We start from the raw sequence: 26,908 nt of genomic DNA on the forward strand, positions 1-26,908 counted from the left end.
ACTGGCTTAAAAATAAGAGTCTAGCGCTGAAATTAAATATAAGTAAGTTTCTTACGAGCAAAAATCTATTTACCGAATTTTATGAGGATCGATTCATATGCACCTAGAAATTTTACTGTATACTATGGCAGACATCGGGTCATATACGACCCTAGCCTCCGTAAAAGGTTCTAAAATACTGATAATTGAACTAAAAATACTAGTAAAACAATGAAATTTAACACAAAATATTTTTATAGGAACCTAGACCAAATTTTCTGACAATCGGTCCATAACTGACCTTACCTATCATATAAGGTCCCCTTCAAATAATTACATTAGCGCTCGTTACAGGCTTAAAAATAAGTATCTGTATAGCAATGAAATTCGACAAAAACAAGTTTTATAGGAACCTAAATTTTACTTTAAAATTGTATGAGAATTGGTCCATAATTGACCTTACCTCCCATATTAGGTTCACTTCCAAAAAAAAAAAAAATCCTTCAAAGCTCATTACTGTCTTAAAATATCTTTATAGCAATGAAATTCGACACAAACATATTTTATTGGATTTGGTCATAAAAGAAATGGCCTAAGCTTTCTTTTGAGAAAAAACAACAAAAACGTCCATTTAAAAAGAAATAGGGGAAAATGAAGTGCCAAATATTGAAAAAATCTTATTATTGATGTAAAATTTTTTTTCATAGATATCCCACTCGCACCCCATTATGGGCCTATGGAAAGGAAATTGTATAAGCTTTCATTGCGCAAAACAAAAAAAGGAGTTTTTTGAAATCAATGAAGAAATAGCTATCTGAACTCCTTTGAACAATTTTTGCTAGGACCAATAGGTGAAAAGTTACACTCATTTAAAAAATTACCAAAAAGTCCAACTTTGACCCCCCTAAGTCCTGCAGTTCTTGAACGATAGATCTGAAAATGTGTGTCTGACCTACTACCAATAGTACTAACCATGGTACTATTGGGTCACTTAACACAAAATTGCCCTTATGTATGTCAATACATTTTAGTACATTCCAAAACTTGTTTAATTGTTGTATTCCATATTCCAAAACAAAACTCAAACAAAAACATTTATTGAATCAGTAAAAATATTTATTGAAAATCAGATTTATTTCATTGAAGCGCTTGTTAGAAAATATTTTCTTTCTGTGTTAAAATCAAACAAATTCGTTTAAAAACCAAATAAAAATATTTATAAAAATCTAAATTAAATTTAAACAAACGATTTTTAAAAAAACTGTGCATATTTTTTTCTGTGTTCCCCATTATGTAAAATAGAAAAAAATATTCAAAATTTTTCAAATATTTTTTCAATTTTATTAATTTTAAAACAAGTTTATTGCTAGATTTAAAGGAAATAATAACGCCCATGTGATGATAACCGCATTTCGCCTAACATTGTCGATTGTGAAATCAAATCGGAAAAAATATGTGTGCTATGGATCGCAATCGCAAGAAGTTTGGCTATTCGAAATCACAAACATTTATTAAAATGAACTAATGATTTTTGCTTAATCTGCAATTTTAAAAGCTAATCAAATGATTTAAAAATTAAATCAGACATGTTTTCTTCTAACAGGTGGCGCAAAAGTAATCCTCCTATCAGAAAACGCTATAAATTTTGCGAGGCCCCTAATGTCAGTTCTGTTTTGACATTCGTGTAGTAAACACCTGCGAAATACACGTTAATAAATTCATAATTTTTTATTGTTATCTTTTGTATTGACGATTTTCCTTTTTATTTTGTGGCACAAAACATATGTTTCATTATTTCTTGGATTTTTCTCATAACTTTTTCAATTGTTTTTGTTTGTATTGACGATTTTCGAAAACGACTTAAAAAAATTACTAAACGCAAAGAAAACGCGCGAACTCCATCACATACTTAAATTAATTTTTGCAATTTTCAAAACGTATGCGATATGATAACCGTGCGATTATCGGCGTTGTGGAAATTACAAACGGAATGACAAACTTATATATACCCTTCTCAAGATGAAGGGTATAATAATTTACTTATAAACACTAGTATCGCGATAAAATTCTGACCCAACAAAGTATATACATATGTACATATATTCTTGGATCTTATAAAATTCTGAGCTATGTCCGTCCGTCAAATCTGTGCAATATAACTCCATGAAAATCATCACACATTTGTTTCTATATCGGAACTTTATTCCTGTTAAAAATTGGCGGAATCGGTCCACAATTTCATATACTTCCCATACAAATGTATATATTCCCGGAAAATGAGTTTATTGTTAATAATTTACGTTCGAATATCGATATCTTCACAAAATTTTACAAATTAAAGTTTTATGTCAGTATAATTCATTCAGAGAAAAAAATTCTGGTTCGGTCCATAATTAGCCATAGCTCCCATACAAGGTCCCCTTCAGAAAATCACATAAACGTTCTATATTACTCATTACCCAATAATGATATCCTTATACAAAAATGTTATTTCAAGATTTGTTTCACGATCGGTTCATAATTGGTCGTAGCTCCCATACAAAGTCCCCGAAAATCACTTATACACACATTACTTATTACTCAATAACGATATAGATACAGAATTTGACTGAATATAGATAGCTTTTATATTTCATAGCTCCCATACTAGGTTCCGAAAACCTTATATATGTATTTTTTATGCTACAATAGAATTTAGTAATAAATTTATCCACATTAATTTTACCGGGTCTTGGCTGTTAATGACGTCAATATTTAACAAGCTGGATCAAAGGATAAAATGTCCTTTTTTAAGGTTTAAGGTTTAAAGTACAATTTTTTATACTTAATATAGAATTTTTTGTTTTATTTCTGTTATTCCTCTAATTATATAGAGCATTATTTAAATAGTGTTTTTTCGAATTTTTGAACTTTGGTGTTAAATTGTTCCCAAGTGCCTTAAAGGGTTAATCTTTTTTCACTCTATTTTAAATATCGGATTATATACGATAAATTACAGTAATTTTTGGTAAATAAGGCCGACAAATAAGTATTATTTCGATATGGTACACTAAAAATTCCCAAATACTGCAAAATTTGTCCTTTGAACTCCACAATTTATGGGTTATGAATGTCCGATTGTAATAAACCATCGCATATATGTATATTTTATATTATCTGGACTATAATACTCTGAAAATACTTTATTTAAAATGTACATTAGTAAAGAGTTAATACGTATTCTCTTAAATGTTAAAAAAAGCGATTTTCCCGAAATCCGTCGAGCTCACATCGCGAGTACACATGCTTTCGTTCGTTATTTTCCAAAAATTATTTTACTAAAAAAGTATACTATTTTCTATAATACAAATGCAAAAATGTTGGCAAACATATTTATTTTTCTCATATAGAAAAAGTAAAATTTATACAAAACTTCAGAGTCTTTAGTGCGGGAACTTTTTTCACGATCGCGAAAAAATAATATCATATTCCTTAACATGTGGTATGTTTTGATATTGATAATACGAAAAAACTTATATCCACAAACTTGTTTTATCAAGAATTGGTTCTTCGTACAGCTGAAGATATTCCATACATTATTACATTGTAATATCGATGGAACACGCCGGCGGTGCATGGTTAACGCAGGGGATTTACGAAATGAGAGTCTTAAGATTTGAAAATATTGTAATGAAAAAATAATGCACTATATATGTCAACGTAGTTTTTAATTTTAATTAAATATAGGAAATATAATTATAATGGCATCAAAATGCATACGACGCATAATAAGCTATATATTTGAAAACAGATTTTTGTGACCTTTGACCGCCAATATCTCGCTAAGGTGGAAGTACACAACACGCGTTGAGGCGGCAACGCGTTTTACGCTTTTCAAACTTTTCGCGCTTTACAAGCTGCAAGTTACACACCACGCGTCATTTTGATCTTTCTTTTAATGTTTTTTAATACTATTACTGTTTTAAAAATCAAAAGTTTTTGTTTATTTTTTAATATTTTTCTTTCATTATTGGTGAAGTTTATTTCATTTGAGTTTATTCTTATTCTACACAAAACAAAATACAACCTTGATCAGCTGCCGATGCGTCAAAAGTTCGAAGTTGCTAAACTTTTCGCGGTAGACGCGTTACAAATTACATTGTGTAACTTGTTAAATGAAAATACACTATTTCACGCGTACAACGCGTGTTGTGTACTTTCATCTTTAGCGCATACCTTATTTATCGTGACATTTAATACCTTTTTAATAATGGTAAGGAGAAGAAAGTCCTATTAAGTATTTATGCAATTTCACACTCTCCAATCAATTTCTGGATCGGGTTCCCGTTATCCAATTTAACCAAATATTTACATCAGATACTAATAAACCAAATATGATCCTGAGCAAAATCGATATTTTTTGACACTTCTAATGTACTACATACATATGTAGTATATTAATGTAATGGAATTTTTTAAATTGTATATATCTTTTTTAATTAGTAATACAATTGGCGTAATTCTTTTTATAAAATTTAATTTTTTTCTCTCGTTTCTAAAAGTATTGAAATGATTTTGCATTTTAAATGAATATATTCAAACAGTGAGTTTAATATCATTAAAACTATAATGTTCGATATGATTGCCGTCGCTGATATAGGATTGACATTTCGTCCAAATTTTTGGATTTTCTATTCCGTTATACCATAAAATTATAAAGAAATAATTTGATAAAACAAAAAACAGGAGGAGACCGTTTTGCAAGTACTTACCGAAGGATTTGGCATACATCTCCTCATTTGTTCTGAACTTCGATATGATGGACTATATCGACCTGGAAAACAACTGGGTGCTGACATTTTCATTTTATCCGTCGATGAATACATCGACATGGTCATGCAGCCACCCACAAAATCTTCCTCCAATTTGAACGCCCTTGAGGCGTCAAAAGTCGTTGGCGAATAAATTTTGAAGCACTTTAATTAAAATTTAAACACAAATCCTGCTTTTAAGCAGGACACAAACTGAATACAAAAAAACTAAAATCAAATTAATTAATATTTCCTTCAAATGGATTGTAATTATTTGCTTATTTTTGCAACTTTATTGTTGCTTTTTATTAATTTATTTTTTTGTTTTATATATATATTTTTTTTAATTTTATTGCACACTGAATTTACTTTCTTATATTTATTAATGCACAATTATCGGACGAAAGAAACGTATGCGAATTGTAATTGTAATTGCGAATTGTTATCGTTGTCGTTGTTGCAATCGAATTTTAAATTTGATTTACGAGTAATTCGCACGTGTGTGTGTGTTTGTTTTAGAGCGATATAGTAGTTAGAGTACGTGTGTATAGTTTGTATAGTTATTTTGATTTAGATCTAATCGAAATCATTTGTATATTAAACTTTAATTATTATAAATTGATCACAATTGATAATGCAAATAACAAATACTAATAAACTATGAATTACAAATAGGATTTATAAATTATAAAGTAGGTTGGTTATTTGGTTGTTTGTTTGGTTGACTGACTGACTGAATGACTGGCTGGCTGGTTGATAAGTTAGTTAGTTAGTTGGATAGATAGATAGTTGAGTTTAACTTTAACACGCACTGTTATGGGTATAATTATGTATTATTATATTATTTTATCTCAAGTAGTATTTGGCTCACGAATTGTTGAAGTAAGTATCTCTGCTATTGTTTAAACTAAACGGACCCGAACAGATTTCACAGCTAGACAACAACCGTGTGATAAAGAATTCTATGATGAGTTTTACTAACTCCAGTTTATTTTGGGGAGGACATGTTTCCATAATTTATGAGAGGCGTGTTCTGCCATAAGAACCACCCTTCAAAAATGGCCGAGAAATACGTCAAGTACTTTTCGTTGCCTTTGACTCACTTGTCATTGGTTCATTTAAGATTTGGCTCCTTCGCCGGAATAAGGAGTAAGAGGGTGGTTGAGTGCGATTAACTATTAAAGCTTTTCTATTATGTATAACAAACGCTATAAAGTTTTATCACAAGAGCAGCAAAAGCTCTATTTTCTAGAATCTGTCATAGAGAAGGAGAGAGTGAATGTGTGTAGTAACATTGCGCAGGTCCATAGTTGGTACGGTATAACATTTCAGGCTTACATTTCCAACAGTTGCCTTAGACAGACAATATTCACCATAACAGCAATCCTGCTGCTGCCTGCACATACATATACACACGGCCGTCGTGAAAAGGCTGAGAAGAGCTCGATATAAATATTTTTTAAAAACATTTTGGAGAATCTGGAATATACAAAGTTTTCATTTAGTTTAGTTTTTTTTTATTGTGAATTTTGTGACAAAACAAGTTATGCCAATGAATAGTTAATAAATAATTTAAAGCTGTTTAATTAACACACACACAGGGTTTCTTATCAAAGGGGTTGATGCAGTAATTCATTTAACTCCTTTATAAAAGATATAGTTTGCCTTTAAAATGTCCTAAATTTGTCTAATTTATACGTTGTGCATGTTGTAGAACTAAAATACAAATGATATAAACTATTGCGAACTTCTGTTTATTACAGAAGTTAATTAAGACAAAAAACGTTAAAATTTTTTTAATCTTTAAAACTTCTTAATATAGAAGCAAACGTAATATAAAGGATATATTAAGTAACATCGTTTTCACTTTTAATAATTTTTTGTTTTTCACACATACATATGTATGTGTGTATGTATGTACATTAGGGCGGCCTCATAATGTAAGTTGCTTATGTTTTCATCGAATTCAATATTGGATAAGCTGGACGAATAAATAAGCAGGTCCTTTTTTATATTTTTTTTACAATGTAACTACAGTGAACTCTCTATAATATGAACTAGTTATTATCGGGGCAGTTCATATTTTCAAATGTTTGTTACTAAGATATTCTGCCTAAAAACTATTTCAACATGGAAAACGCAAAAACATTTTCTAATTTATTTGCGATATAAAAGTCAAGTGATCCAACTCAAAAAATCTATATCGGTTTTAAAAGTTGGGTCACTTGACACGAAATTACCTATATGTAAATTTAAAAAAAAAATTTTAAATTTCAAATCGATCCTATCCATTCCACATAGAGTATAAAAAAGTACGTCGAGTATATCACTTTTTTCCTAGCAATTCCGTGGCAAATGCCCTGAAGTTCTCTAAACAAGATTTTTACTTTTAATATAAAATCGAAAATTTTCGATATAAACAAGTGTCCGACGACATTTACGAGGAGAAAAAGTATACATATATAGGACCTCTTCCAAATTTAGTACCCAAACTTGTATATTAACAATTAGGAAAGTATAATCGGACATATGATACTCTACCTAAGTTAGTATGTTAAAAATGACATAAAAGAAATTTTTTACAGAAGGGCTCAAATGGGGGTAGAAGTAAATATGGGCCTATCTTTATAAATTTTGGTAGAGGAATTTACGTCTACTTTAAAGTTATTTATGTAGAATTAAATCGTGTTATTAGTGTTTATAAGTGAATTTTGACCTTCAAGTTTGGGCTAGGGTCAAATAAGCCCGATCATTACAAAAATTGGCAGTGTCCTTTAAATTTCAATGAAACTAAGTTTCGCTGACATAATAGAACATTTAACATAATTATGAGCCCAAAAGCTAAATCGACTCAGAAAGTGATTCTGAGCCGATTGGTATACTTTAAGGTGGGACCAATAGGTAGGACCAATATTTTTGGGTGTTACAATCATCAGCACAAAGCATAATACCATCCCCACTATAGTGGTGTAGGGTATAAATATATTGAATTTTTGGTTAGTTAGGTCCGTTACTGGCTAGCGCGTAGTGATAGGACCTAATTTTTTATTTTAAAACAATCAGAAGAACATTATATTCCGGATCTTCTTCATCAATTTCCTTTGAATATGGCTTCCAGCAGTTAGATAAAGTTTCTTTAGATCTCGGTTCCAGGATGTCTCTAGATTCTAGAGCGAGGGATTCCCAAACTTAAAAATAATTGCTTTTAACAAATTATGAATTTCCAAAAATTTAAAAAAATCACTATTTAGTGCCATTAAACATATAGATTAAAATGTGTGTGTTTTTTTTTTGCTTACATTATTAATATTAATTCAGACTTGTATTATATCTCAAGTCTTTTCTAATGCTCATCTCATCCATTTTTTTTTTTGCTTACATCCATATTAATTCAGACTTGTATTATACCTCAAGTCTTTTCTAATGTTCATCTCATCCATTAGTAAGACCATATGCTTCGCATTTCTGTCATCCAACTGGGCGCATTTTTGCTTCACGGATGCAAAAGCGTTATTTTTTAATCCTAGTTCAAGAAATTTAATTGGTGTTCACCGGTTTAAAGTGGAAACATGTGGCAAAGATAAATTTAATTTATTCCTTAAAAATATGTGGATTGAGGACTTGTAAAATATATGTACATATTTTGGACTAAATATTTAATGTCTTCAGAATATTTCTTTGGCCGAGAGGTCAACTGAAGCTTACAAAAGGTTTTGCTTTCTGGGCTACTTTTTTTTTAAATTGTCAATCGATTTACTAAACTTTCTTACAGATTTAGTGTGTCTCTTTAATATTAAAATTTCTCTACTTTTTTCTATTTTTTTTAGGAAATTTAAATATTTTTATCTGTAGTGATTTACTAGCTGCATTTGTTTTTCGCAATTTGTGCAAAAGGAGGCTTCGACATTTTTACATTCTATATTTTTTAGGAAGAAAAGGAACTCTAAGCTAAAATCTTGCGATTCCTCGTCTTTAATACATATCTTCAGTTGGAATGGCGTCCGCCTTTAATTTTTTCCTCCCAACGTATGAAATCGAAAAATGATTTTCGCATATGTAAAGATTTTTATCGAAATCCTTCTCAGGAATTCGACATTTCTCCCGCCAAATTTATCGTAGCGTCATGTCTGAAGAAGGAAATTTAAACATTTTTAAACCTTTAAAATGTCATTTCGATTTTTGGCATGTTTTCGCAACATTTAATTATTATTTATTTTGAGTTGTTTATTTATATCTATATATATATATAAAATTCTAACGTTACTGACTAGACTGACTGACTGATTCACTAAGTGATTCATCATCGCACAGCCTAAACGGTTGAAGCTAAAGAGCTGATATTTGGACAGGAGGTTGGTCTCCCGCCAAGTAGATCCACTAAGACGGGATTTTTGGAAATTCGAATGTTTAGGGGGTAAAAAAGGGTAAAAACGGGTAAATTCGGTAACCTTATATCTCCTAAACTAGAAAAGATACAAAAACAGTTTAAAGCTTATCGCCCCTTTAGGGAATAAACGGGTAAAAACTGTATTTTGGTACTTTTTTCGCACCCCATGTATCTTTTAAACCAGTGCACATTCAAAAAATATTTTTGACTCCTTTATAACTTAACGAAAAAAAAAAAATATGAATTTAGTACTTTTTGGATATTCGGACGTTTAAGGGGTTAAAATTGTACCTATTTTTGGTACTTTTTTCATAAAACATTGTTTTTGGTTTATTAACTTATACATATGAATACATAATAACGGGCTCCCACTACGATGTTGCAACTTTTTGGAATAGAATTTTTATTTCGTTAATGGGGAGGAAAAAAGTACCAAAAGGGGTAAAAACGGGAAATTTGATTTTATTCAACCAGAATGATCCAATTTAAATAAAATTTTTAAATTTAGAAACACTAAATATCCTAATGGGGTGTTATTTGGAACCCCGGTACCAAGTGATATTTTTTGGTACTTTTCATTCTCCAACTGGTCCTTTTTGAGTTTTCTATGATATTGAAATAGAAACATGAAATTAATAATAAAGGGACTTTTCGCTACTTTTTCGTTCTACACAGGTACTTTTTTGAGTTTTCTTTAAAATTAAACCTAGAAACATGAAATTAAGCATCTTGAGACCGGAGTAAATGAAAATCTATAAAAGGGGACTTTTTGGTACTTTTTCGTCCTTCGACTGGTACTTTTTGAGTTTTCTATAAAATTTAACCTAAAAACATGAAATTAAGCATGTAGAGCCCGGAGTAAATGAGAATCTATAAAAGGGGACTTTTTGGTACTTTTTCGTCCTTCGACTGGTACTTTTTGAGTTTTCTATAAAATTTAACCTAGAAACATGAATTTAAGCATGTAGAGCCCAGAGTAAATGAGAATCTATAATAGGGGACTTTTTGGTACTTTTTCGTCCTTCGACTGGTACTTTTTGAGTTTTCTATAAAATTTAACCTAGAAACATGAAATTAATCATGTAGAGCCCTTAGTAAATGAGAATCTATAAAAGGGGACTTTTTGGTACTTTTTCGTCTTTCGACTGGTACTTTTTGAGTTTTCTATCAAATTTAACCTAGAAGCATGAAATTAAGCATGTAGAGCCCGGAGTAAATGAGAATCTATAAAAGGGGACTTTTTGGTACTTTTTCGTCCTTCGACATGCGGAATCCTTAGTTAATGAGAATCTTTAAAAGGGGACTTTTTGGTACTTTTTCGTCCTTCGACTGGTACTTTTTGAGTTTTCTATAAAATTTAACCTAGAAACATAAAATTAAACATGTAGAGCCCAGAGTAAATGAGAATCTATAATAGGGGACTTTTTGGTACTTTTTCGTCCTTCGACTGGTACTTTTTGAGTTTTCTATCAAATTAAACCTAGAAACATGAAATTAAGCATGCAGAGCCCTTAGTTAATGAGAATATATAAAAGGGGACTTTTTGGTACTTTTTCGTTCTTCGACTGGTACTTTTTGATTTTTCTATAAAATTGAACCTAAAAACATGAAATTAAGCATATAGAGCCTGGAGTAAATTGGAAACTATAAAAGAGGACCTTTTTGGTACTTTTTTGTTCTTCGATTGGTACTTTTTGATTTTTCTATAAAATTTAATATAGAAACATGAAATTAAGCATGTAGAGCCCGGAGTAAATAAGAATCTATAAAAGGAGACTTTTTTGTACTTTTTCATTCTTCGACTGGTACTTTTTTCAGTTTTTTATAAAATTTAACCTAGAAACATAAAATTAAGCATGTAGAGCCTGGAGTAAATTAGAATCTATAAAAGGGGACTTTTTGGTACTTTATCGTACTTCGACTGGTACTTTTTGAGTTTTCAATAAAATTAAACCTAGAAACATGAAATTAAGCATGCAGAGGCCTTAGTTAATGAAAATCTATAAAAGTGAACTTTTTGGCACTTTTTCGTCCTTCGATTGGTACTTTTTGAGTTATCTATAAAATTCAACCTAAAAACATGAAATTAAGCATATAGAGCCCGGAGTAAATGAGAATCTATAAAAGTGAACTTTTAAGTACTTAAAATTGAGTACTCATATACAATCATCATTTCTTCAAATTAGGGAATTACCAATATTTAAAAATTTGTAATCTTTGTAAAACATATTATTTTTTCCTTGCTAAATGAAGAGCCAACATATTTCTCATTCTATAAAAACCCTCGCTAACAAAGTAGCGGGTAATAAGCTAGTTTATTTATATTTATATTTCCTTTGAGTTGTTTATTTGCAATCTTCGGCCTGATTGGATATGTCACTTTCCGGACTTCTGCCAATTGCTGTGGGAACGTATTTTACTTGAAAGACAACATTTAAAAATTGGAGAAAATGGTTAATTTAATGTTTTTTTTTTAATAATAATTAATAGAAATACTTACAGTTCTTTAAAGCTTAATTTTTAAAATTTTTGAACCTCCCATTGAATGTTGCTTTTGTTTTTGATTTCTTAGGCGCTTGTTAAAATTCTGACATTTTCAGATAAATATATATTATATATCAGCTTTGCTCGACCAGGTACTTCTGAAGTTTTCTGATATGTAAAATATCCTTGCCATTTACTTTATAAAATAAATACTCAAATTGTTTAATATTTGCGACGAAATGACTCGACGGAGTGTCTCTTGGTTTTCTGACAGGATTTGTTTTTGGGTATCATCTGGAGTATTGCATTCAGGGCAAAGTTTCTTTGTGCTATATGTATATCAACATTTCCTCAGACTTCTTGGTATTTCTGGTCTGTTATGCTCCGTTATGTACCGATAACTTCATTCAGCCCCACTGTGGAACGATTAAAAAAAAAACTATTGCCATTCTTATTTTTCGTCGCAGGGTGGCTAATTTTTGGAAAGTGAAGTATCTGAGGATGTCGGAAGAAAGTAATAGACTTGTAATAATTGATAAGTTTTAAATCAAAGTATAACAAGTAGTCCGACTCTCACATATAGGAAATTACTCTCTCACATATACGAGTTCCGTGTGAATTCAACTCTCTTGTGAGAAGTTTAAACTTGTCAAAACACTCAAAAGTTTACCTTACTTTTTTGACCACTTTTAAGGATCGTACGCGAATTTTCATTTATCCACAAAAAATCTGTAATTTTTTAAAATAGATTTATTGCACTTTTTACATAAAATAATGTTTAATTTTCTTAAACTGGAAAAAATATTTTTTTTCTATTTATTGACATTTCATTTTTGTTGTTGTTGAATTTTAATTTAAAAACAGAGTTTCAATTTTTGGTATTGAAAATTCAAACAAATTTAAAATTGTAATTTTTTATAAAACTCTGTGTGTTCAGAACGCACCAACACATATACATTTTTGTTACCAACATATATTTAGAGTTAGGTACTGCTGTCAAAGAGTCGGACTACTTGTTATACTTTGTTTTAAATAATAAAAGATTTAATTGACAAATTCGAATAACAAAGTAAAAATTTACAGTTGTATTCATAAAAAATGCTTATTTTAGATTTAAATCACACAATAGTTAAAGTACACATTAGACTTAAAAGCCATTAATAAAATTGTGGTATTCATAAACAAATAATAAACCTACATTAACTATTGTGCTGTTTATTGTTTAACTTGGCAGCACTGTACAATTTGGCTGTCATTTTCTGTGTTAGTGTTGCGAACAATTAGGATAAAATATTCGTTGAGTCGGTTTTCTTAATTTTATATTTTTGGTTATAACACATTTTTGAAAATATGAACGAACTTTTAAGAAAAATAAATGTATACATGGCTACAATAAATATATATTTAGTTCAGATGAATGAATATAACATATATATTTTTAATTATAATTAAAAGTATTCAAATAACGAATATTTTGTGACAAAATAAACATCACTATGCATATTTTGTTATTTTTACTTATTTTTATAGCAATTTTTAATAAATTTTTGCAAATACTGATAAATTTCTTTGATAAAAGACTACATTTTATTGCCGGAGAAGATATTTTGCATTGATAGAACACTAATCAATATAATTTACACTCTTAATTACTTCATGGCTTTATATTTAGCGAATAAACTATGAAAAAAACAAATAAAATGATTGTGGCCATGATTTGATTGACAGGCGGGCATTTCCAAATTGCCAAAAATAGTATTGACCAACTGGAATACTGTCACATATTCATCTATTAATCCAATAATGCCTAGATTTTAGTTTTTCCACCAAAATAGAAACTTTTAAAATTTATCTGGAATTTTATTTACAAATTTGTAAATGTTAAAATTACAATTTTTAGATTTCATTTCAGAATAAAACATGATAAGTTTTCGTCTTCAACCTAAAATTAATGAAAAAAGCTTAATCAGAGACAAAATTTGTAAGAATTTAACTTATTGTTGACTTAAAGTAGGGTCGAGCGTACAATAAATTTTTTCAATTTGTCATTGGTTTATTGAAGGTATTTTAAGCTATTTGACGTTTATGAATACCATTTTCGTGGATTTTGCTTAATAATGTTTAATAAACCTAAATTAACTTTTTATGAATACAACCGTTAAACTCTAATTCCTTTAATTTATTGGATATTTTTTATTCAGAAAAAGATTTTTAACATACATATATTTTATAGCGGAAGGACTTCGGACCAACAGGCATTTAATATTTCTTACATAATTTAGAACATTTTTACAAATATCGAAATTTCGGACAACTTCGGACGACAGAAAATTGACAATTTTAAATTATAATATGCAGACAGACATCGGATATCAGAAAGACATTGGCCAATAACTTTAATGGATAAGTTGTATATGCGATAACTTTAGTACTTTATGTCTCAAATTTAGAATTGCTCCATCCCTATTGGAAAATTTCAGGACAAAATATGTAAATCCTTGTCCTTATAAACATGTATAAAAACTATTCGGTATCCATATTCTCACAGCACTTATATTGAGAAACACGTGTAAGATGTTCATCTAAGCATTTTAATAGGAGTGTTACATGGCAGTGTTGATCGAAATGTTTAAGAATTCTTTATTCAGTTCCTCTATATATAAAATAAAATCATTTGGTGGCCTAACAAAATTATTTTTTTTCAAACTCTTTCTCTTGAGTAAATGTATATTTATCGAAGTGATAAAATTCATCAAATCTTTATAAAGGGGACAAGCATTTATCTACAGTGCTCTCATAAGTATTCGAATTTAGGTAAACTATGAAAAGATAGCAAATTTAATAATATATTTTCTATGCAAAATAAATAAATTAATTTGTTATATTGTCTAGACCAGCGGTTCCCACCGATTTTTACTTCGCGGACCCCTTGAAGAACTTATTTAATTTCGCGGACCCCCATACATATTTTGATATCTTATTGTTCTAAATAATTGTCCATCCGAAAATTGACCTAGTTCATTACTTCCTAGGTCTAATAAATGTAGAGATGTCATATCTATAAAATATTCCCGTACATTGAGAATATATAATATTTCAGATAGGTTTTCAATTGCATGTTTTGATGATACAATGACTTCTTTGTTGATATGTTAACATGATGTTTAATTTTATGATCGTGAGATCTTTCCTGTTCATTTTTCTTCAAGGTAGCGAAAAGGTTTCTTTGTCAAATATTGTCACATGTGCTTAAGGAGTCACGTTTCAAAAATTTGTTGCGATTGCAAAGGGTGAACTGAGTAAGTGAGCTAAGTTTTCGGGAAAATAATATAAGAACGTTGGACTTATTCTATGTTGTTGCGGAATGCGTTATCCGCATAATATATGATTTGAACTCTTTGTTAAAGTACTGTGAATTTGGAACTTAAATTTGAATTTTAAAATACCAACGAATTATTTTACTTCATGGTTTTTGGCTACATATTTACGCGAAACACTATGGATTTTCTGATGTTAATTTAATAATATGTATTGGTCGACAAAATCAAGTTAAAATCTGTGTATCACGTCGGATTGGAATATTTATAAAGCGATGCATAAAGAGTCATCTCTGTTTTGGAAATATATAATTTTAGTCCTTTCAAACAAGAACACTTTTGCTTACAATTTGATAAACTTAAATCTGTGATAAGCTTGTCTTTGAATTGAACTTCATACTCCGGAATACCAGTATCCCTAATTTAATTGTAAGGCAGAGTATTATTTGTCTGAAATAAAAACCATTATTTCAGTACATATACAGGAAATAAAAATTACGAATCACGCAATACTTTACTTTATAAAAGTTATACAATAAATTTGTAGGGCCTAGCTTCTTCCTGATAAACAACCGAAAAAATAAAATTCAAAAAGTCATCAAAAAATTTGGGATTATTGCACAAAAATTGGAGATATTTGTACATACATATAAAAGCAGAATATTGTTTATTCATGGTTTTTTTTCGTTCGTCTTCGCGGACCCCCTAGGATTTTACTACGGACCACTAGGCGTCCGCGGACCCCCATTTGGGAACCATTGGTCTAGACAGTCCTTATGTTTGATATATCGTTTTTTAAAACTTGAAAAATTTTCATTTACTTAAATTTATTTAGCTTTTTTTTAAAAAAGTCCCTAAAACTACTTCACAAAAGTATACGAATTTATTCTGTATTTCATATTTGAACATATTATACGAAACACAAATTCTAGAATGGAATGGTTTTTATGCTTAAAATTGTTTTAAGGAGTTACTATCAACCGAAAGGATATATTTTTGGCCCATTTGGTCCACAATTTTAGGGGATTTGTACCCTCTTTCCATGTAATATAATTAAAATGGCGATTATTGAAAATATTTGTAATTTTTTTATTCTTTTTTCCAGAGATAAAACCAAAATTATATATTGGGATTTAATAGACCCCTTGGGATATCCAAAAATAATGTTGTTTGTTACAAGAATCTGTATATAAATGTTCCAAGATATATTATTGGGATCATTCTTCTGTAGCTAGTTCAATATAATGGAACTTAGGACTATTTTTATAATACCAGGGTAAAAAATTTTCGGGGAAAGTTTTCTGGTATGTATTTTTTGGATATCAGCTTTTATACATTTTAAGTTCTCAATGTATTGTTGAAGTGTATAACTCCAAAACATGCCTCGAGAAACACCCTTCAATATAGTAGAATCATTCTTTTTATATACCAATGGCCTCCAGGCTGCATGTCACCATATCATTATGGTATAACTCAAAAATATTGATATCTTTTAAATATTATTTACTATGATCAAAATAAACCCAAAATTTTATACTTACAGTGTTATTGTAATGGGCAACATAAGCGTGAAAGTTACGAGTAGTAAAAACTGAAATCTACTGTATAGTATGTCGTTTTGTTAAGGCATGTTTTGGAGTTGTATATCGCTATAATGTATTGAAAATTTAAAATATTTTATTGCTAATATCTACATGAATATTGCTAATATCTACATGAATATTGACCCTAGTTGTACTAAAAAGGACTTAAGATCCAGATAATTCAAATAGAAACAAAAGAACGATATCAAAAATACGTCTTGGAAAGTTTAAGTGCAGATCCTTATAAAAAAAAACTATTATGTTTAGATACCTCAAGGGGTCTATATTAAATCGCAATATTAATTTTTGGTTTTATTTCCAGAAAAAAGGAAAAAATTGCAAATCCCATAAAAAATTGTCATTTTAATGATATTACATGAAAAGGTGATACAAATGCTCCAAAATTGTGGAGCAAAATGGCTAAAAATATATTATTTCGGTTGATAATAACCCCTTAAAACAATTTTAAGCAAAAAATCATTTGATTCTAATTTATGTGTTTCGTAAAATAAGGCCAAATATGAAATACAAGAAAAATTCGAATACTTTTGTGAATCAATTTTACATGCTTTTTTTAAAAAAAAGTTAAATTAATTTAAGTAAATGTAATTTTTGCAAATTTAACAGAGTGCGATATTAAACCTTAGGACTTTCTAGACAATATAACAAATTTAATTATTCATTTCACACGCAAAAATATGATTAAATTATGTTTCCTTTCAAAGTACAACCAAATTCGAATACTTATGTGAGACACTGTATGTAGAGAAAGAGATTTTTTATATAAAAAACGCATACATAAGCGAATGCGTTTTCGCTAGGAATGCCAATCCCGAAAATCACGAGATTTTTCGGGATTGATAAATCCCTAATCCTGGGATTTGCAGTTGAATACAAACTTTATTTTTCAATACCAGAAGATTTGGCATTTCAAACTTTCAACAAATCAGAGTGATACCGGTAAGGGTGAATTACCTTGTTCTGAATGTTGTTACGATTCTCTATCTGGTCCGTCATCCACACCGGCCTAACTACTCCCTGTGGTGGCATTCTCTGTGGTGCATTCTTAACCCTTAACCCGAAATGTACCATTTCAAGTTGCAGATGCACAAAGTATCATTTATTTACATGGGGTTAATTCAATTTTCAGGATATTAAAGTAATTTAAATTAATAATTAAACGAGTAATTGTTTACATCTTTAAAATTCACGTTATATGTTTATGTATGTCTTAAACATGATATTTTTAAAGAAAACTGTTTATTTAAATTGTAGTAAAAAACAAAATTTCTACGCAATATGAAACAAGAGTATTTTTCATTTAATTTTGTAGAAAAATCTTTATAGAATGTTATAAAAAGTGTTTTTATTTTTAGTCTAATAGTAATTTTTTTTGGCAATTGTAATTGATAACATACATATTATAATTAAAAAAAAAACGTTTAATGTACATATTATAAATTAAAATTTTATTATAATGTCTTCTTCATAACAATATATTTATTTTCTAATTGGAACTCCTTTAATGATTTGGTGATGTTTTCTGCAGTAGTTATTTTATTGTGTGGGTCTTTTATAGGAATCAATCCACATATCCAGTACAAGTGACAAGTTTTTGGGACTATCGTTTTTAAAAAAAAATTTTAATTGTGCTTTCATATGTTTTTTTAAACGTCTTACAGTGCAGATCTGCTTAATGTTGTTGAGGGCATTTTAATACTTGGTTTTATGGCTTTCATATAATTTATGAAACCAGGCTGTTACATCATGTTAAATGGTCGCAAATCTTTGCAACACATTTGAACCAATAAACGGTTTTTGAATTATATTACTGTTACCAGAAATAATAGATTTTGTCTTTTTTGTTGACGATTCACCTAATCTAGATGTGATGTTTAAATTGTGGATGTTTCGCAAATGAAGGCTGAGATTAGAAGTAGAAGAGGTAAATTTTTTAAGAGTACATTATAAAAATCAACAGGAATGACTACAATTAATTATGAAACTTACCCTTTAAGAGCGGGTTTTTGAGTTGGCAATCAAATGACAATTAATAATCAGATTAGTAGATCTAATCATAAATTTATTCTCATGTTAATCCCCTTTGATGTTTTTGGGTACAAGATTAAACTTCGCAGTGTTACCATACAAAACAAAAGAAAATGTCACGGGTTTTATAAAAAAGAAGAAGACAATTGTAAATTAAATATGAAAATTAATGAAAACTTAAATTTAAAACCAAAAAATTTATTTTGGGTGTGCATAATTTATACTAATCAATAAATAGAAAATTTTAATGTTTATATTTATAAAATTGTATTATTTTTTTTGCAATAGCTGTTTACACTTTTGCATTTCATGCTTAAGTTTAAACCACCTCCATTGGGCGCTTAAACTTGCAAACAAAATTAACTAATTGAGTACTTAAAGACAACTTTCGAGGATTAATTTTAATTTAATCGCTAATCTTTCACCTAAAGATTGGCCCTATGACGCACTGGAGTTTCTTCAAAACAGAATTTACAAATGTAATATTTATTTAAGACCACTTTCTTCTGCATCACCATTTGTCCGATGTATCCCCAAACAGGTGATCCTCCTGCAGTTTTTTTGTGAGTAAAATTTTTCCACAGTGGGAACTTTTGTCGAGAAACTCTTTCTTAATTCTCTTCTGAAGTTTCCTTAATGTCTATACATAGAAACTTTTGTTTCAAAAAGTGCCGGTTCACACAGGGAAACTTTTTTTGGGAAAATTTTGTTTTTGTGTGTGGGAGAGAGAGAGATGTTTGTCATTTCGTTCTCTTCGTTCTCACACACAAAGTCAAAAGTTTCCCAAAAAAAAAGTTTTCCTGTGTAAACCGGCACAAACAAACCATACATATTAAAATGGGGTAAACACCATATTCATAAACAACATTTTTATTTTATAAAAGGTTTATAACACAAAATTTCCATACTAAATTTGATTTTTAAACTGTTGTATTGTTTACTAAATAAAAAATATATACTAAGAATACACTCCCGCTTGCCTTTCATTGAGGTTGCCAAGAATCCATTGGTAAGGGCTATTATCGACAGGAGCAATAGTGACGGGGCCATCTCTCAAGATAAATGGGGGATCATCCGTCAACGAATGCTCGGGGTGTACTGGAAAATCCTTAAGGAAAATCCAGGACCCGCCCCCCAAAATGATGACGCTGGTTGGTTCCAGGGTCACATAAAACTGCTGGCTTGTTCCAATGAGCGCTCTGCGTTACTTCTCAAGCTAGCGATTCAGTCCCTTGGGGAAGTGTGGCCAGGTGCTATATTGGACGTGGTCCGGTATGTGAAATTCCTCGCAGACCTAGATCCATTGCCACCATCCCAACTGGGCCTCATGACCCGGCGGAGATTCTGGCGCTCCTTCAGAGCGGAAACCCTCATCTACCTACCCATGACTGGAAGGTGGTGAAGGTTTCCGAACCGATAGGAACGATCAGAAAGGCGATTGTGGTCCTTAATAAGGAGTCCGTATCGCCACTGCGAGAGTGCGGAAGCAAAGTATACTATGGCTTTGATAGTATTACTCTCCGTATCTACCGCAGTGACGATAAACGCAACGCCGCCGCCTCTAGGGTTAAGCTAGAGGTTCCGCCCAAGAAGGTGAAAACATCGACGATCCCGCTGTTTCAGAAGGCGGGGAGAACTCTCAATCGACCACAGGTCAATTGGGAGAACTCCTCGGCGATCTGAAAGTAGCGGAGGACGACGACACCCTTTCGGATACTGATCCGGAAGATGTCGACGTAACCGTCGTTTATGATCCTGACTTAGGAGATGGTGCAAGTATTACAGATTAACCTTCACCACTCCAAAGCAGCATCTGCTGCCCTCCTCCTCCGTTTATCCGAAAGAGGGGAGGAGCTAATCCTTGTCCAGGAACCGTGGACCCACCATGGTAAAGTTCGTGGACTCTCTATTATAAGCTTCTTTATGCTAACTGTTCAGGTAATATAAAATCCTGTATTCTGTCTAAGAGCCATTTAAACATCTTTATCCTGTCTGATTACAGCGACGAAGATACTGTTGCGGCTGCTTGGGAGTCTGGTAACTCAAACATCTGGCTTCTAAGTAGCTACATGGCACACGACCATGGCGACCAGCCACCAAATCGCCTGGTAAGAGATATTGTGTGTGAGGTAGATAGGCGACACATTCCGCTTCTCATGGGTGCAAATGCGCACCACACGGTCTGGGGAAGCTCAGATATTAACTCAAGAGGTGAGTCTCTTTTAGATTTTCTATTAGATAATAACCTAGTAGTAGTAAATAGAGGTTCAGAACCCACTTTCATAGTCGCAAATAGAAAGGAGGTACTGGATATTACGGTTGTGAATGCAAACCATATTGATCTAGTTCAGGGTTGGAAGGTCTCAAATGAATGCTCCTTCTCTGATCACTGCTATATAGAATTCGAAATAGTGGTTCAGGCAAAGATTATAAAACCATTTCTCAATAGAAGAAAGACGAACTGGGAGGTACATAAAGCGACCTTGACTGATATTCTTCCTACTGCTCCGATGATAGAAAGTAGAAGTGACATTGATTTAGCCGTTAATTGGATCTCAAGCTCTATTAGTGTAGCCACAAATAGGGCCTGTAGATTATCAAAAGGTATGCGTAAGGGTAAACCCCCTTGGTGGAATCCCGAAATTGTTATGCCGTAAATTATTTAACGAGGCAAAGAGATCTGGTATCTGGTCTCTTTATAAGTCAAAAGTTAATGAATTTAAAAATCAGGTACGAAGTGCGAAGCGTAGTTCCTGGAGAAAATCAGATACGAGTCGTCTTCGTAAAATCCTATCTAAATCTCCTTCCGTCCCAAGTTATATACAAAAAGCGGACGGAAATTGGACGGCAGGTAGTCAAGAGACACTTGAGCTTCTCTTGAATCGTTCCCTGGCTAAGTAATATTTACAAGGCCTGTTTATACTGGTCCTACATACCTGTTCAGTGGACCAGGTGTAACGTGATCTTTATCCCAAAAGGGGGAAAGACATCTCACACCAAGGCAAAAGACTTCAGACCCATCAGTCTGGCGTCATTCTTGCTTAAAGCTCTGGAGAGAATAATTGATATCAATGTCAGGATATCTATTGACAAATCTCTACTCTCAGCATGCCTACATGAAAGGTAAATCTGTTGAGACGGCTTTACATTCCCTGGTTGGGTATATTGAAAAATACATGAGTTATGGAAACTTCACTCTAGTTGCCTTTCTCGATATTGAAGGCGGTTTTAATAACGTCAGATCCTCACCTATCTGTCAATCCCTCTCTCGGATGGGTGTGGACCGATCTATTGTGAGTTTTGTAAAGAACTTACTATCTGAACGGACTATTGTATCTTCACTGGGTGATACAACAATCTATAAAAAAGCCATCCGGGGCAATCCTCAAGGAGGGGTATTGTCCCCTATTCTTTGGAATATAGCAATAAACGAACTATTGGTTAGACTTGACTCACTAGGTTTTAAGACGGTTGCTTACGCTGACGATGTTGCAGTAGCGGTAACTGGTACGCATCTTGAGACGCTGAAGATAATAAGCTCATGGAGTGTTATATGCGGTCTCAGCGTAAACCCAGGAAAAACGGAACTAGTATTGTTCACGAACAAATACAAAATTCCTCAATTCTCCCTTCCACGTCTCGACGGCGAGGTTCTTACGCTGTCGGATAGCGCAAAATACTTAGGTGTTATTCTCGATAGAAAATTGTCTTGGAGCTTGAATATCATCGCCAGATCTTCCAAAGCCATTACGGCGTTATACGTTTGTAGAAAGGCTATTGGCCTGCATTGGGGTATCAACCCAGGAAATGTGAATTGGCTATATGAGGCGATTAAGCCGATAATGATGTATGGTGTTATTGTCTGGTGGTATGCACTTGACAAAACATCTAACAGAAACATTCTCACAAAAGTTATGAGACAATCTGCTCTTCTTATAACAGGTGTACTTAGGACTACGCCCAGTAAAGCGTTGTTTGCCATGCTGAACTGGCTGCCTGTGGATCTTCTTGCTAAACAACTGGCAATGAATACAGCAGCCAGACTAAGTATTACAAATAGATGGAACTACGGTTCCAGAGGTCATGCAAAGATTGTAGATCTTCTACCAAACCTACATCATGCTATTGACTACCATATTCCGGAACCGTGCATTTCGAGAAACTTCCGGTATAGTTTAATCTGTGATTATAATGAATTAGCACCTGAAAGTGTTGAAAGCTTCAACGTGTATACAGATGGCTCTAAAACAACTAAAGGTGTCGGCGGTGGCATATTCATTGAAGAATTCGGGACGAAAATCTCTTTCCGACTCAACGACGAATGTACTGAAATCTCAGCTATAAAAAAGGCATCTAATTGGTTTAGGTACTATCGGATATCCAACAGAGATATCAGAATTTATACTGAGAGTCAAGCCGCTATCAAATCCCTGATAGGTGTGTATTCTACATCAAAACTTGTCCAATAATGCCGGGCGTCTCTAAACGAGATGGCGAGACATTCAAGAATTACCCTCGTTTGGGTCAAAGGACACGGGGATATAACTGGCAATACTACTGCTGACATTTTGGCAAAAGCAAAAGACGTTACAAAGGGACCTGATAGGACCCAAGTAAAGACTTACTCGTGTCAGTAAGCAGTCTGCAAAAGCTAACCTATACACCGCTCCCTTAAATAGGTCCACTGTTTTGTTTGCATTCATATTAAAAATATTTATATTAAAATTTTAATTAATATCATGATGTCTTATATATCACTAGATATACAAACAATAGTGCAATACTTAATAACCGATTTTTAATATTTTTTTTTTTTAAATACTACGTTTTTGAACAATATTTTTTGGCTCATTTGAATAGGTTCGTCATCTTTAATTGACAAAAACAACAACAAATGGCATTTTTCATGAAACTTTTTTATATTTATAAACATATCTACAATGTTTTAAAAAAGATTTACTAAGGAACATATCCGCGGTTACTTGATATAACTCCGAAAATTCGAGTTGATAAAGAGTTATTAAGATTCTTAAGTAATGGCAAGGAAATTTCGGTGCAAGCCTTTTTAGTACTTTCAATTTAGGCTTCTTTTATGTCATACTGTCTGCCCGACCTATACACATTACGAGAAAGAATATCCGAAACCTTTTCAATAATAAATAGGTGAGAAGATTAGAGGCCGCTCCGAAATTTTTACATTCTGGCTTCGAATCCACCCTTTTACAGCACTGGCGGTATGGATCGGGGTATTATACTTTTAAAATATCCACGGCAATGGTTCAAAGAAAAAAAAAACTGTTTCCAGTATGCCATTACAAATATTACAATTCTTACTAGATGAAAGAAGTTTAAGCTCACATGTTTCATAATACGAAATTGCCCACCACTACATCCCAAATCCTCAACAGCTATGCAAACGACTCAGGTAGAGCTCTTCCTCATAAAAATAATGATTATTTCGGACTGTACAAACTGTTTTCTTATAAAATTGCGAATAACATTCTGAAGCAAAAATAAAAAATTTTAAAAGACTAAAAATTAAATCGGCGGCTAAAAGTCAGCTAATTTTATCAATCTAATTTTAATTAAGTCCAGTAAAATTTATATTAATAGTTCGAACACATTTTAATATAATGATATATCTATATACAGAACATATTCATGTCGAATTTTATCGATATAATAATTTAATAACGAATTAAGTCGTATTAAGTGATTTTCAGAAGTAAACCTTGTATGGGAGCTAAGACAACTTATGGACCGATCCGGAACAAAATTCCGTAGAATGATTTATATGCTCTCAAAACATATTCAAGTCGTACTTTATCCCAATAGCTTTATTATTCAAAGAAATATATAGGTTTAAGTGATTTTCGTAAGTGGACCTTATATGGGAGCCTATCCGGAAAAAATTTCGTAGAGTGATTCATATAAAGACAAAACATATTTGTGTCGAATTTTATCATGATAACTTTATTTGACAATGAAATATGTGCATTTAAGTGATTTTTGCAAATGGGCCTTATATGGGATCTATGACCAATAATTTACCGATCCGGAAAAAAGTGGTAGAATGATTTATATGTACACAAAACATATTCAAGTCGAATTTTATCCTTATAGCTTTAGAATTTTATGAAATATATGCGTTTAAGTGATTTTCGGAAGTGGACCTTATATGGGAGCTATGACCAATTATGGGCCCATCCGGAAAAAATTTTAGTAGAGTGATTCATATTTAAACAAAACTTATTTGTGTCAAATTTTATCAAGATTACTTTATTTGACAATGAATTATGTGCTTTTAAGTGATTTTCGGAAGTGGGCCTTATATGGGAGCTATGACCAATAATGATCCGATCCGAAAAAAAAATTAGTAGAATGATATGTATGTACGCAAAACATATCGGTGTCGAATTTTATCACAATAGGTTTATTTATCAATGAAATAAGTGCGTTTAGCTGATTTTCGGAAGTGGACCTTATAGGGAAGCTATGACCAATTGTGGACCGACTGAGATCTACGTTGATATTATAATTTCTGTTCATATTATATTTGCATATACAAAATTTTGTGTTGATACCAATATATTTGAAGGAGTTATTAACGATTCCGGGAATATTTACATTTGTATGGGGGCTATGGGAAATATTGGATCGATTGTAAAGATTTTGAACATAATTAATTACTGCCTTGAAAAAATAATGTGTGACAAAATTCATCGCAATATCTTTGGTAGTTTCTGAGAAAACTTCAAAAGAATTAGGAAAAAAAGTAATTTTTTCGAGATAGTCTGAAATTTTTACTCATAACTTTTTACGTTGTGATCCGATTTTGCTGATTTTCAATACCAAACTGCTTAGGAAAATAATAAATATTTTGGGTGAATTTGGTTGATTTCCTTTGCTTAGTTTTAACGTGAGCGTGTTTTAGGCAGACAGACGGACATAGCTAAATCGACTCAGAATTTCATAAGGACCCAGAATATATATACTTTGATAAGTCTTAAATGAATATTTCTTGGTGTTACACACGGAACGACAAACTTATATATACCCTCTATCACCACTGATGGTGGTGGAGGGTATGAAAATTGATAGTTCACATGGAACGGTATGAGGTTTAAAAAGTGCTTACGTCTAATTTCGGAACTTTAATTTAATTTATGTAGTTAAAAAGTTTCAGAAATTATGAAATTCTGAAAGTTTTTATTTAATTTCCACAAAATTAAACAATTATCATTAAAAAACATGAAGATTTAAAGTTTTTCATATACTATAAAATAATTAAATTTATGTAATCCCGAAATATCCCGGGATTGCAATTTTCAAAATCCCGAATTACGGGATTTGTAAAAGCCAGTCGCGTTGACGTCCCTAATTTTCGCCCATAAAAATTTACGCATCCAAGTTATCGTCCAAAGCGAATTCAGACAAGGTGGTTTTATTCAACCTGATTATTTTTTTCTTCACTTGTTTGGTACGCACTGATGTCAGAGTTTGTTATTGTTTACATTTCTATGTGTATCACAAATATAGTACCATATAGTATCATATAGGCGAAAGGGATTGTCAAAGACCTAAGTCCCCTGTCAAAAACCTAACCGGTGAGAATGTATTAGAAGAAGCACAGAAATAAGCACAGTTGTTCAAGAGGTACTAAATAATAAATGTATTTTTGATACGTTATTTTTTGTATGTTATTACTAGGATTTCATATACTCGTGAATGAAAATATTTAATTAATTTTTTTCAGAAGATATTTCATCTTAAAACGTATTATAAACACGTCTTTTTGTTATTTTTTTCTGCACTAATGGAAAAAGAAAAAAAGTATGTGAAATACTTTTTTCATTTTCAATACGAAAGTTTACAACTTTTTTTTTCAGTTTTAACTTGTGACAAAGGTTGTTGTATTGGACGTTGTAGCTAGTCCAATTCCCTACATTTTGGTGTATAATATGTTTTGCTCTAAAGTTTTTCATAAAACAAAGTTTTTAAAAAAGTGTTTTTCAATATTTCACTCAAAATTGTTTTTTGAGTTTGGCGCCGAATTTTGGACCTCTGACAAATGTTGTTGTATTGGACGTTGTAGCTGGTCCAATTCCCTACATTTTGGTGTATAATATGTTTTGCTCTAAAGTTTTTCGTAGAACAAAGTTTTTGAAAAAGTGTTCTTTAACATTTCACTCAAAATTGTGAATGCGATGGGCCGTGCGTTTGGCCAGGCAATGGGGCATGCGGTTGGGCATACGATGGGCCGTGCGTTTGGCCAGGCAATGGGGCATGTGACTGGTATAATGGGTCATGCGACGGGAC

General features: G+C 31.6%; 1 protein-coding gene across 2 annotated transcripts in view; it reads right to left on the reverse strand.

The window, feature by feature from the left end:
* LOC119611529 (inhibitory POU protein) overlaps positions 1 to 5,702 on the reverse strand; it is a 61,452-nt gene extending 55,750 nt beyond the window's left edge. Inside the window, exon 1 of one of the 2 annotated variants that reach the window (XM_037967145.1) lies at positions 4,731 to 5,702. In XM_037967145.1, coding sequence (XP_037823073.1) covers positions 4,731 to 4,856 — 126 coding nt within the window. In that variant the 5' untranslated portion in view covers positions 4,857 to 5,702. The remainder of the gene's footprint in view (positions 1 to 4,730) is intronic. The other variant, XM_037967151.1, reaches the window with a different exon arrangement.
* Between the last annotated feature and the right edge of the window lie 21,206 nt (positions 5,703 to 26,908).

This window comes from Lucilia sericata, unplaced genomic scaffold, assembly GCF_015586225.1.
Source record: "Lucilia sericata isolate MDLA Ls3-8-SP2 unplaced genomic scaffold, ASM1558622v1 Contig000031F_arrow, whole genome shotgun sequence".
NCBI classification, from domain to species: Eukaryota; Metazoa; Arthropoda; class Insecta; order Diptera; family Calliphoridae; genus Lucilia; species Lucilia sericata.